This window comes from Balaenoptera physalus (assembly GCF_965194825.1).
Source record: "Balaenoptera physalus genome assembly, chromosome: 1".
NCBI lineage: Eukaryota > Metazoa > Chordata > Mammalia > Artiodactyla > Balaenopteridae > Balaenoptera > Balaenoptera physalus.
In genome coordinates, this window is record NC_138882.1 from 15,509,687 (window position 1) to 15,523,732 (window position 14,046).

The 14,046-nt window shown below is 38.3% G+C and overlaps 1 protein-coding gene across 2 annotated transcripts in view; it reads right to left on the reverse strand.

Annotated features, from left to right (window-relative positions):
- Positions 1-14,046, reverse strand: part of USH2A (usherin) — a 794,931-nt gene that overhangs the window by 123,785 nt on the left and 657,100 nt on the right. For both annotated transcript variants that reach the window (XM_082428283.1, XM_082428282.1), the window contains exon 60: positions 8,606-8,960. In XM_082428283.1, the coding sequence (XP_082284409.1) occupies positions 8,606-8,960 (355 nt within the window). The remainder of the gene's footprint in view (positions 1-8,605; positions 8,961-14,046) is intronic.

Genomic DNA, 14,046 nt, shown 5'->3' on the forward strand with positions numbered 1-14,046 from the left:
ATCTTGCCTCAGGTAGTGGCTACTTTCCACTGGTGACAAGAGCCCAGTAGTTCAATTAACTTCTGCCCTTCACTGCCATTTACAGCTTGCTGTCTCTGCTAAATGGCACATATTCTGAATTTATGGCCTGGGCCTGTTAGAGTATGGACTAGTTCCTTTTACTTTCACATATTTTTTAACAAGGCTCTGTGGGATTCTTGGGCGTCTAACAAGGGTTTCCTTATAATTCAGTTAAAGGCCAGAAAATAACAACATGCCTGCGTCAAAGGGCAAACAGTCTTCCCACCCACTTCTCCTGTAAACTGATAGACTGCTCTTTGGTAAAGGTGAAGTGGGTGGATGCCAATTTAGCAGCATCTGTGTGATTTGGGGTGTGTGTGTGTGTGTGTGTGTGTGTGTGTGTGTGTGACCAAAAGTGTGTGTGTGTGTGTGTGTGTGTGTGTGTGTGTGTGACCAAAAGACTGCGTGTTTTGCTTACATGATCTCAGATCTAAGTGAACAGGCAGGGTCCTGTGAGTGTCATGGTGGGTAAACTGAGCTGCATGTAGAGTGGAAATGGCCTGAGGAGGACTCTTAGGGTGGTCTGCGTGAGATTATTTATGGTCGTGAAGGGGAGACGGGTCAGAACTAAACCTCAGGGAGACAGAAAGCATATTCTCACTCGGGGTGATTTAGAAAGGAAATAGAGCCTAATCCAATATCTGAGAAACTACCTGGAAATGAACAGTATGGTATTAGAAAATATCTAAATTTGCAAGCTCAGAATTTTGTTGCGAGGCCTGCTTAAAATAAACACAATCTACATTTTTCCAATCATGACCAAATTCATACAGTTGCTTTATCCAAACCCCAATTTTTTTCTACATTTACTCATGTCTTTCAGCCTCTGTTATTCCAAACAAATAGTAGGATATCTGACGTTTTACAGCCTATTTATATTGCTATTTACAGTCTTAAAGTACTTTGCATATGCATTAATTTATTTAGCCCTTACAACAGCCTTGTGAGATAAGTAACATTTTAGTTCGAACTTGACAATTAAGTAGGAAGGTGGCTCCATTTGAAGTGTAAGAATGTGATCATTTGCGGAGAAGGGAACAACATGGGGCCTTCAAGCAGAAGGATTCAACATATACTTTAGAATTAGATTCAACGGGACAGTGAAGGATTGGATATAGAAGTAAGGTAAGGGAGGACTCAAGGATGATCTGGCTTGAGCAGCTGGAAAGATGATGGAGCCATTTAGCTATATAACAGGATGTACTGGAGAATGATGAGTAGAGCTTAGAAAAATAGGTGATAAGTAACTCCACTGGCACTGTTAGACATACGTCTGCAGGACTTACACAAAGAATCAGCCTTACACCTTCAAGCCCATCTTCCTCTGAAGATCTGTAAAAGACAACTTATGTAAGAGAAGATCCTTCTTACATAAGAAGGTTCATGAAAAGCAAGTTCAAGAGGGGAATTCAGTAGAGAAATTTCTCCAGGTTATCTCCTTACCACTTGAGGGAGGATGGGGATACTCCATACTCCTCTCTCAAAGCATATGAAGGATATCCTAGAGAACAGCATGAAGAAATTGAGGGTGACTGCAAGAAAGGTGAGATGGACATTCCATTCTTTTCAAGAGGTTTGCTATGGAGGTGACAAGACTTATAGGATAATTCTGATGCAGCCACTAGGGTGAAGAAGGGTCTTCCGAGATTCTTATGTGATCTCAGGATTTGGGAATCATGGCCTAATGCACAAGCTGATACCTGATGCTCATTCAATGAATTCTGAAGTTCTGAGGCTGGCTGCATCTTACCCAGTGGTAAGGCAAGTAGAGAAGATAGTGCTGGACTAGTTGTACTTTCCTCTTTTGATAGAACAAGTTTTCTGCAAGCCTAGTGGATGTCAAGAAAGCAAGGAGTTTTGTCAACATGATAGGACCTGATATTGGCTGACTGCTCGGGGAAGGGGAACGCAGAAGTAGAAGGTTGTGGGTGGATCTTTGGGGAAGTAATGGGTAGGGGTGCAAGAAATTTGCCAAAGAGTGTGTCGCCTGCATCAGGAACTGTGAAGCATGGAATCTCCCATGGGAGACCTCTACATAAACCACCAAAAAAAATCCCATGAGACACCTACAAATAAGAAGGCAACAGTAGATGGATTAGAACAATATTAAAGAGTTAGACTCCACTACTTTTTGTTTAATTTTATCTTTTCTTCCATGACTCTGGGGAAATCAATAAGAGAAGAAGAAGGAACTGAAGAAAAGGAAGAAAAATGGACATGCCCTCTCTTCCGCACTGTAGATCCCTTAACACAAGTCAGGCTTTAGACTGGATTTAGACTGGATTTGTTTTAACACCTGAAATGAGTCCCATTTACCAAAACTGGACTGGTCCTTGTCACTGAAAGTGACTGGAAAACCATGGGACCTGCTCTAGAGATTACTGATGAGCAAGGAAGTGAGTCCTGATGAAGCTTGTTGGAATAAAGTGGTTGGAGAAAAATAAAGCCCTTTCAAGGAAGTAGTTAAACAAAGTTCAAGAAGACTTACATGGTGTTTCATCCCCAATAATACTGAGCAAAAAGCAGATCCCCAATATATGTTTGTGCTTGGTAGGGCATTATTAGAATAAAAGGATAAAGATAAGGTAAGGTCAATAAATGAGAAGGTGAGGTCAAACAAAATACAACATTACAATAAAAAATGGGATGTTCCAACAAGTATTCATTGTTTTGTGTGACATCTACTCACCCATATTTTGTATCTTTTATGTAAAAGAATGAATGATGCAGATACTCATATTCTAAACTGAAAATCCCAGCTTGTAGAATTTATACAGAAAGTAGAGTTATTGTTTTTATTACTATTTTTTCTTGATTTTAGAACAACAGTTACCAAAGGAGTTGTTTTAGATAGCTAGATTTCCTAAAGCATTTCTTTTGACTTATCAGTGAATCTGGGGAAAAATGCCAAGAACCATCAAATTGTAAGAGCTACAGCTAATTCAAGATCATATGTAAAGAGCAATAATATTTTACATTATACTAAGCCAAAATGAAAATGGGATTAAAAATAAATTCATCGATGTACTCACAGACTCTCCATGATATAGCAATTATAAAATATCTCATTTTTTCCTTTTACATATCTACCTAATGGTAAATAGATCTGTGACAACCACATGGGGACATTTTGAATACCTCCTCCTTGACACTGGGCAAGGGAGTTTGGCAACTAGAATCTAGAAACTAGAGTTTGTAATTCTGGATTTTATTTCCAGATTAGAAGCCAACTTTTAGTGACCCATATAATTTGCTTACCCCTCAGCACCGTATGTTTGATTCTACATACAGAGTGAGGGACCATTTATCTTTCTGGGGACTGGGCAAGTGTCTGATCTGGGCTTGATGTTTTATAACCCTGTGGGGTAAGCAGGGATATACTTAGAGCACAGACTAACAGGCAAACCACCTTTGCCTTTCCATCCCAAGTTATTTTTGCCAGTGTGATGGCAGGTGCCAGGGAGAAAAAGCAAACAAATCCTAATGGTGGCAACGGTACCGCCAACCTTGCCAGGCGTGTTCCCTGTAAATACCACCATGGAACTCTCGTGTGCCAAGCAAGGCTAAATGCAGTTTCTCTCCTGACACCGCACAATTCATCACAGAACTAATTGGGAAGGGAGTTTAAGGACTTCTACCTAAAGCTGGTTTTCAGTAGTGGAGGGGATTGGTCTGAAGAGACCCTAAGGAACTAGATATCTCTCTTCCCCTTGGAAGGATCTCCTTAGGTCCAAAAAGGAGATGAAACTTTTCATGAGGTTGGGAGAGAAGCTGGTGATACATTAAAAGCCACACTCTTTCCATTTCTTCTCTCCTGCTGCCTCTGTTGCTAATGCTGCTGCTGTTGCCAACACATATGCTCTCCACCCCCACGGAGGCCCCACTGCCCGTTCTCCACCCACTGCCACCATCAGGAGGACTCATGCACTCATTGCACCTGTCTTATGTGGCTCTCCCAGCCACATCCACCTGTCTGTAAACAGCTCCGGGGGGACTTTGGGACAAGCTAGGGATGGCAGTACACTACAGGCAATTTATTGGTGGCTTCTCATGCAGGGATGGGATCCCAAGATAAACAAGAGACCAAAGGAGGGGCATTAGTGACACCTCTTGCAAGTCTGCGGATTGAATTGTAATCCTGGATTGTGGAAATGGATTCTGTATCTCGCTAACTGAAAGATGCAATTCCTTTGCTCTGGTGAATTTCAGCCAAAGTGGTCAACGAGATAAAAAGTTGGAAAAATTTCCTAGGGCAGGCACAGAAATGGAAAGAGACAGTGAAGATGCTTAGTTGGTATAGGAACTGGAGAAATAGTTAGTACAGCCAGGAAGGCACTCAGAGAGACTTAAAAGGGAATCATCAACACATGAGCAGTAGAAACTCAGAAGCAAAGAAACTTAAAAACCTGAAATGCCTAGTAGTAAAAATCTGTGCCTCAGACTTGACTACTCATCTTCCCCCAGAGTCTCTGCCCAATAGCCCAGCTGCATGGGAGACTTTGATAACACAGATAAGAGCAGTATTGAGTACTGACATGTTGAATAGCATACTCAATGACTATTTGCCAAATTGGATTGAATTGCTGATAACCTGTTCTTGACCCTGAGGGCCCAGTATACTAGTATAGAGAAATCATGCTGTTCTGAACAGGAGGAGATGGACCTAAATCACAGGAGGAGGGATTTGGCTAGGATAAAAGGAGCATTCTTCTCTGATGGTGAGGAATTGGAATTAAGAATCTCCCGAACCTCCTTCTTTAGGTATCTTTAAAAAACAGTTGAATACATTCTCTTGGGAATGTAGGAATGGATGAAACTCAAAGACAATAGTTTATTTTCCTGATTATTTCTTTCAAAGATGTCAGTCTATAAAGAGTCATAGTGGCCTCCTGCTCTGGAAACTTGGCCTAGTGACCAGAACGACATAACACTGGCCCGATTGCTCTGTGGAATATGTCCTCGATTGCTAACAACAAGTTCAAATGGGACTTTTCCTGGTCAACCTAATGAAATCTTCTCTTGGGATCCTCAGGGCCAAAGATCCAGATTTTGGGGGGCTACTTTGAACACACATACACATTCAAAAACGGAATGCAGAAATATTGTTTCTTGATTATTATGGATCTTCTCTTTAGCAGTGCAAGGATTAATCTTTAGAAAAATGGAAGAATACAGCAATACTTGGCTGGCAAATGGAAACTATGTTGGGGAGGGCTATATACAAAGGGCCACATAAAGCTTAAAGCTTGAGGCCATAGGCCTTCCTCTTTTTCAGGAACATTTTAGTGTGATAAAAATAGAACCAAGCAGATTAAATAAAGAACAGAGTTCATTGGATGCTTTGAGTCTTGGGTTGTAAAATGAAACTGGCTATGAAGGGATGACTTAGAGGGTATATCACAAGGGAATTCTCAGAGAACTTTTTGGTAGATTAAACGTTTAGGCTGAAACCTCTGAAAGCTATATTTTGAAAGATCAGAGGTTTAATCATTGCAATATTGATGTCTTCAATAAAAATATATTTAAATTAAGTTGCCTCATTCAGAAAGATCTTGTCAAGGATTTTTCAATATTTTTCTTTCAAGGTGGAAGTTAAGAACATGAATTCCAAGGATACAGTGAGAAGTAATAGATTTCCCCATGGATCACATATCAACTAAAAAAGAACTACACGTAAGAACACTGCTTCTAATGCTTATAATGAGTACACTAGAAGATGTAATATGAAAGACACTGATATATAAAGATAATTAAATGTCAAATAAAAAATAAAGTACCAATTCTGAATTCTAAATAAAATGAAGATTTCTTTCTGATATAAATCGCAGCAATCTTTTTGGATCCACCTCCTAGAGTAATGAAAATAAAAACAAAAATAAACAAATGGGACCTAATTAAACTTAAAAGCTTTTGCACAGCAAAGGAAACCATAAACAAAATGAAAAGACAACCCACAGAATGGGAGAAAATATTTGCAAATGAAGTGACCGACAAGGGATTAATCTCCAAAATATACACACAGCTCACACAGCTCTATATCAAAAAAAAAGAAAAAAAAAACAACCCAATCAAAAAATGGGCAGAAGATCTAAATAGACATTTAGAAGACATACAGATGGCCAAAAAGCATATGAAAAGATGTTCAACATCACTAATTATTAGAGAAATGAAAATCAAAACTACAATGATGTATCACCTCACACTGGTCAGAATGGCCATCATTAAAAATTCTACAGCCAATAAATGCTGGAGAAGATGTGGAGAAAAGGAAACCCTCCTACACTGTAGGTGGGAATGTAAATTGGTACAGCCACTATGGAGAACAGTATGGCGGTTACTTAAAAAACTAAAACTAGAACTACCATATGATCCAGCAGTCCCACTCCTGGGCATTTATCCAGAGAAAACCATAATTCGAAAAGATACATGCACCCCAATATTCACTGCAGCCCTATTTACAATAGCCAAGACATGGAACCTAAATGTCCAGCGACAGATGAATTGATAAAGAAGATGTGGTACATACATATAATGGAATATTACTCAGCCTTAAAAAAATGAAGTAATGCCATTTGCAGCAACATGAATGGACCTAGAGATTAGCATACTAAGTGAAGTAAGTCAGACAGAGAAAGACAAATATCATATGATATCAGTTATATGTGGAATCTAAAATGAGCTTACTTACAAAACAGAAACAGACTCATAGACTTCAAAAACAAACTTATGATCACCAAAGGGGAAAGGTGGGGGGCAGGGATAAATTAGGAGTTTGGGATTAACATATACACACTATTATATATAAAATAGATAATCAACTATCAAGGACCTACTGTATAGCACAGGGAACTCTACTCAATATTCTGTAATGACCTATATGGGAAAAGAATCTGAAAAAGAGTGGATATACGTATATGTACAACTGAATCACTTTGCCATACATGTGAAACTAACACAACATTGTAAATCAACTATACTCCAATATAAAATAAAAATTAAATTTAAAAAAATGAAGATTTCTTTAATTTACACACTGCTTATTTCTTAATTCTATGAGAAATTTGAACATAGGACGGTGAGAAAATATTGTACTTTATTCATTTATGAAGATTCTTCTGGAGTTTCATGAAAATATGTTTGCCTCATCTTATTTAAACATTTTGATAGATGTTATACTCTATAAGATAACCTTCATGTAAAGTGGGCTGCCAAAACTGGAAGCATAGAAAATGGTCTGGTCTTTGACAATGGTGCTTTACAATGTCTATTCTTTCTTACTTATGAGGGGTTTCACACTTAGCAAGGTCTTGGCACGTTTTGAAAACCCTATGTATTTGACTCCCAAGACCACAATGTTTCATCTCTGTGAAGCCCCATCAATCTGAGGGTTTCCTGCTGATCTCCCAGAGCATTTCTTTCTTTTCTTCTCTTTCTTTTTCTATTAATATTTGCTATCTGCCAGTCATTTTTCTCAATGCCGGGGAGAGTCAGGGCAGCCAAGTAATATCTCTCAGACATAACTTGGTTAATTTTGTGTTTCACAGATCTTCACTGAGATTTTTAAAAAATATTTTTAAATAAAATAATGGAATAAACGGTCATTGGAAAAAGTCAAAACTAAAGAATCATATGAAGTAAAAAGTAAAAGTGCCTCCTCTCCCTACAGGTTGCTTTATGGATAAGTTGCAGAGTATTCCCTTGTCCCAATATGTCTCCTCTCTATATTTACAATATTCCAGAATATTTTACACAAATTGAATCACATTTACACACTTTCCAGAGCATTTCTTGCCTAACACTTTTGGTGTATGATATTCTCACTTGTATTGTGGTTTGCAGCTGGTAGGTGGTAGGGTTTGGGATCTGAATCCCAGTGTGGTGGATATTATGGGCTGTAACCCACTACTCCTCTTACTTTTTTATGTTCAGTTCTCATCTCTGCAGTATTATAACAGAGAAAACTCCCCAAGACAAGGATCATCCTATTTTTGTATCTCCCATAGAATGTCAGGCTATGCCAGGGGTAAAGAAAGCTCTCAGGAGATACAAGGTAAACTGAATTAAGTTGTGTTATGGGCCAGAGGAGGCCAACCCTGAAAAATCACCACTAAGTTATAGTGCATGTGATGTATATGTATAACTATATGTATCTAGACAGGTCTACCTAGAAATTTAATTTTCTTTTTCCTCAAAGAGCCAATATCACATCTACATATGTGACATGTCTAATTTTATCTGAGCCTCATGCCCATGAGGTGTAGAGGGACACATTTAATATTCCCATTTAATGGATTTGGAAATCATGCAAAGAGAGATTCACTTATTTGCTGGAGGTAACACAAATTAACCGTGGTATGAAAACTGGTCTCCAATATCTCTTATACTTAGTTCATGGCTACATTGCATTTTTTGCACTTAACCATTTTCATATATATGTTTAAGCCCCAAGTGAAGAAAAATGACAAGGCAGATAAGAAAATTAATGTCAACATATTAACCAGATAATCTAAGTATCTGTTATACTTTTTTTTTCTGAAGTTCTTACCATCACGGTGAAAGCGTGCACAACAGAGAAGTTCAACGTCGGGTCATCGGTTCTCTCTTGGTAGACCACACGGTACTGGGAGATAATGCCATTGGGAGATTCTGGCTTCGTCCAATTCAGTAGAACTGAATGAGCACCAGTGACTTGAGCCCAGGGCGCTGGCAAATCTTGAGGTGGGGCTTCTAGAGTCCGTGCTGACGACCACAGACTCTCCACAGTGCCCCTGGAATTATGGGCTCTGACCTGATATTCATAGAGCGTGAAAGGTCTCAAAGTATCTGCATTGTCAATAAATTCAAGGGCTCCTTCTGACCAGACAAACAAGAGGGATTCCTCTTCAAGGCCAGCAGGACGTCTGGAAGGAAACCAGCAAAACAATCAGTGACACGGCACACTTCAAAAGAAGGTTTGTAGACAGAGTAAGAAATTGCTTTTTAGAAGAAATTTTTACAAACTCAATTTTTCAACAGTCCCATTAACGAAATGAACATGTTAAGTCTAATAACAGGAATTTTCTTTAGAGCTCTTTAAAGGGTAAAAGTCAAATTTATTTTCTATGGCTTCTCCAAAACTTAGTAAAATGCAGAGTATGCTCAAAAAATTCTTTCAACTACCTGAGAAGGGAATTGTTTAGTCCCATCTTTAGATTTTATTGATGTTAAGACTAGGGCCCATGAAGTAAGTCACACAGAGAAAGACAAGTAACTGAATCACTTTGCTGTATACTTGACACTAACATAATATTGTAAATCAACTATACTTCACTCCTCCCCATCCCACCCCCCCAACCCCCCCAACCAAGTCCCATGCAAACTCTTTTGGCACTTAATATGTAGAGCATTAAACATCTAAGTAAGAGAAATGGAATTGTCAGTTGCTGGAATGACCCCAGATAGCTAATATTTCATTTGGAACAGATATTTGCTCATCTGGGTGTAAAATCATGATGCAGACCTGGCCAGAATTGGAAGTTCCTGAGGAATCCTGGTTGGTCTCTTTCTGTGTTCCCAACATCTGAACCCAGTAGGCTTAATAGTTTTTCTTTTAATTGAAGTATATTTGATTTACAATGTCATATTAATTTCTGGTGTACAACAAAGTAATTCAGTTATACATATAGATACATTCTTTTGTATATTCATTTCCATTATGGTTTATCTGAGGGTATTGAATATAGTTCCCTGTGTCATACAGTAGGACCTTGTTGCTTATCTATTCTATATATAATAGTTTGCATCTACTAACCCCAAAATCCCAGTCAAAAATTTTTTTTGAGTGAATGGCCAAAAGGCATATAATTCCATGGCTTTTCTGCATCTTTGCTTCGTCTCTATCAACTCTTCTTTTCTACGAGGGTAAGTATTCTAGGCTGGGAAGAATGTACCCAAAGGATGACCCTTTCCTCTTCCAGCTTCATCTCTAGTTGAGAAGAGACTGATGAATAAATCAGTATTTTCCAGGCTGTTAGGAGCATTTAATTAACACACTCTTCAGATGCTGGCATATTCACATGCTGCCATATCAGATTAACCATCAAAACGGAAAGGGTTATTAAGACAAAGTAAATGACAGTACCTTTCACGAAAAGGCAGACTATTTAAAATCTTTGGCTTTGGGAATTTGATGATCCTCAAGTTGATAAGTCACTATGACCTAGGTATGAGCAATGACAGTCTACCTGCTGGAGGCTATGGAGGCTTCACAGATACTCCCAGTGACCTGCAAGTATGGTTCGTCAACCCACCACATTATTCCTCGCTACCATGCCTGGGCCAGACTCTGCACTCAGTGTAGGTTTGCAGGGTTTGGCCTTTGTACTTGCTGCAGATACCAGGTACCAGATGTGTCATTGGGGGGGATCCATTCTAATGAGGACCACAGGGCTCACAGCCAAGGATTCCTCTCAGTCAGTTTTTTGAAAGGTGTTTGCTGGGCACATAATATAGCAAGCAAACATATGAACTTCTACGGGGAAATAAAACTTTCTATTTTGTCTGGCTTCAAACTTTCTATGACAAGTCAATGAAATTTATTAAACTCTCATGAACTCCCACATTGAGGTGTAGCCATGGTTGTCATAAAACTGACGTTCTATTAAAAAAAAAAAAAAAAAAAAAAACAGAACAAGAAGAAAAAAACATAAAAATAAAAATACACACACACACACACACACAACTGACAATTCTTTAAAAAATTGCCTGAGAGTGTGAATTTTAAAAATCTATACTATGTAAGAGATTAAGTATTATATTAGCCCCAAGTTTATCCACCAAAACAGTTAAAGGATGCAGCTGGGTTAAGTATTTCTTATCACGACTGAATATTTAATTAATATTACAGTGAGGTAAACATTCCATTTGTGGTATTAACAACAACAACAAAAAAACCAGAACATTTTCATGTCTAAATGAACTTTGAACAGAAGATGTTGAGTAGATGACAATTACTCCTAATTTATTTAAGATGTAGGCTTCAACTGTTTGTTTAACTGGAAGTGCTTCCTCCTGAACAGTCTATGTTTAGGGAAATCACATTTTCAGTTCTCTCTGAAGAGTCAAATGATTAGTTCTTCTATACTTAAGCTCATTTGGGAGATACTTCAATAATGCACTTTTCCAACTAGAGTTAATTTAATGTTGCTTAACACTTAAGAAGAAAACAAAAATAATTATTAAACTAGGAACTATATATTTTAAAGGGCATTCATACTTCTGTTGTCTTCATGTGGTATAACCTTTTAAAGAACTCCCTACTCTCTTGGGATGCCAGAAGTTCTCAGTGCTTATCTTCAAAAGTAATTAAAACAAAATCCTATAATTCTGTGTATTTCCCATAACAATTTAACATTATGAAACTGCCAACCTTACCTTATGAAGAATATTAAGAATACTCTTAATTTAAATAAATAGTCAGAAACACCTGTAGTCAGAGGAGATGGATTCTAAGCCTTGGCCTTGACACATCATTAAATGACCTTGGGCAAACTCACCTGTGTTCTCTAGTGTTCATTTCACTTTGTAAACTGGAGTCAATAATCTTATAGTGTATAATGTCTAGACTTTTGGTAAGAATTAAATCAAGTAATGCACATGAAAATCACTGGGTCAAATGTAATACACGATACAAAGGAAGTTATCATAGAAATGATGTCCAAAGCTGTAAGAGGGTGTGGACAAAAGGGAGCCCTCCTACACTGGTGGTGGGAATGTAAATTGGTACAGCCACTATGGAGAACAGTATGGAGGTTCCTTAAAAAACTAAAAATAGAGCGACCATAGGATCCAGCAATCCCACTCCTGGGCATATATCTGGAAAAGCTGAAAACTCTAATTCGAAAAGATACATGCACCCCAATGTTCACTGCAGCCCTATTTACGATAGCCAAGACAGGGAAGCAACCTAAATGTCCATTGACAGATGAATGGTTAAAGAAGATGTGGTACATATATACAATGGAATATTACTCAGCCATAAAAAAGAATGAAATGATGCTATTTGCAGCAACATGGATGGACCTAGAGATTATCATACCAAGTGAAGTAAGTCAGAAAGAGAGACAGATACTCTGTGACATCACTTATATGTGGAATCTAAAATATGACACAAATGAACTTATTTACAAACAGAAACAGACTCACAGACACAGAAAACAAACTAATGGTTACCAAAGAAGAAAGGCTGGGGGAGGGATAAATTAGGAGTTTTGGATAAACAGATACACACTAATATATATATATATGTAACTGAATTCCTTTGCTGTACACTGGAAACTAACACAAAATCGTTAATCAACTATACTTCAATTAAAAAAAAGAAACGATGTCCAAAGCCTGTATTTAGGAAGACAAATCCAGCAGTTGTGTAAAGGCTGCATTGAACAGGGAGTGACAGCAGTCACACAATGAAGAGGTCATCTCAACGGTCCACATGAGAATAAATGTGGATCCTGAACTAGGTCGATGGTAGCGGAAATGGAAACATAAGTGATTTAAAAAATGCTTTGGGAAGGTTGAATCTTCCAGCTTTCCTGAGTGGGTGGCTGTTCTGGTGTTGGGGAAAGAGATTCAAATACCTTCCAAAAATTTTAGGACTTAATTGCATTTAAAACTCTTCAGTGATTCACCATAGAACTGGCCTGTGCTGACCATTCCAGATTCACCTTCTGAGATTTCTATTCCCATTTTACATTCTGGTCAAAATCCAATGCTTGCCTATGGTTCCCTTGTATACTATGGTATTTCATGCTTCCATGGCTTGAATACCTGTTAATCCTGTTCTGCAATGCCTCACTCCATCCTCTTTCATTTTCTTCTCCTTTCTATAGGCTAACTCCAAATCATCTTGTAAAACTCTACACCCAGTCACTTTCTCCAGAAAGTCTTTCCCTTGTTTTTCTCTCAAATAGGGTTACAATATCCTTCTATGTGCTTAGTTTTTTCTTTATGGACTCACTTGTCACAGTGTATTGTAATAGACTTTTCTTTTTTATATCTCTCCTACTATACTACAAGTTCCCTGAAGGCAAAGACTCCATCTTATTTTTGAAGCAATGACTGGATGATTGACTGGTTGACAAGAATAATCCAAGATTTTGGTTCCAACAAGAACCAGAAAAATCTTCCCATTATTAAGTTATTGTCTCTCAGCTCTAAACCTACCCTTCTATATTTGGCTTTATGACAGTGGGGCTGGGACTCTGCCCTCTACATTCCTGCTTTACCAGCTGATTCTATATTGGGCTCTGCCAATAGGGGGCGCCAGAGGGTGATTAGAGAACTGAAAGGAAAAGGGAAGGGGCTCCTTCCCATTTGCTTCCTGTTTGCTTGCTGATTACATGAGCTTCTCTGCAGCAAGGATTCTTCACCTTGTAAGCAGTAGATCCTTCTGCCTTAGGAGAAGATGATTCAAGTATGACATTTTTCCAACACTTGGAAAGCCAGCTTCATCTCATGCCTCCTCCTACAGACACCTGCACCAGCTCACAGGTGCCCCCTCCTCGGATGTCTGGGTCCCAGCATCACAGGTGCTCCCCTCTAAGTTTCTAAGTTTTAATAATTCAAGCCATTTCTCTTTGTTGCCTCAGTCCTAAGGGTATTAGCTCTTTCCTGCAGTTGTCACCTCTGTGATATCTTCGAGTTCTCTTTCATCCTTTCAGTTACCTAGTTAACGAATTTGCAATCAGGTAGTAATTATTTATATTAAATTCTTTCTATTAAAATAACTGGTGTGGTTTCTCTTTCCTGATTGCTACAGAAAATGAGGATGATGTTCATAGAAAGAGGGAAATAGGAAAATTGTAAAGAGGGTAATGATAGATTTGCATCTGGACTCACTGAATTTATCATTTTGTCTTTATCACACCATATTACATATTGATTGTAAAAAGTAATTAGAAAATAAAGATGAGCAAAAACACAAGAATCATCCATAACCTATCTCTG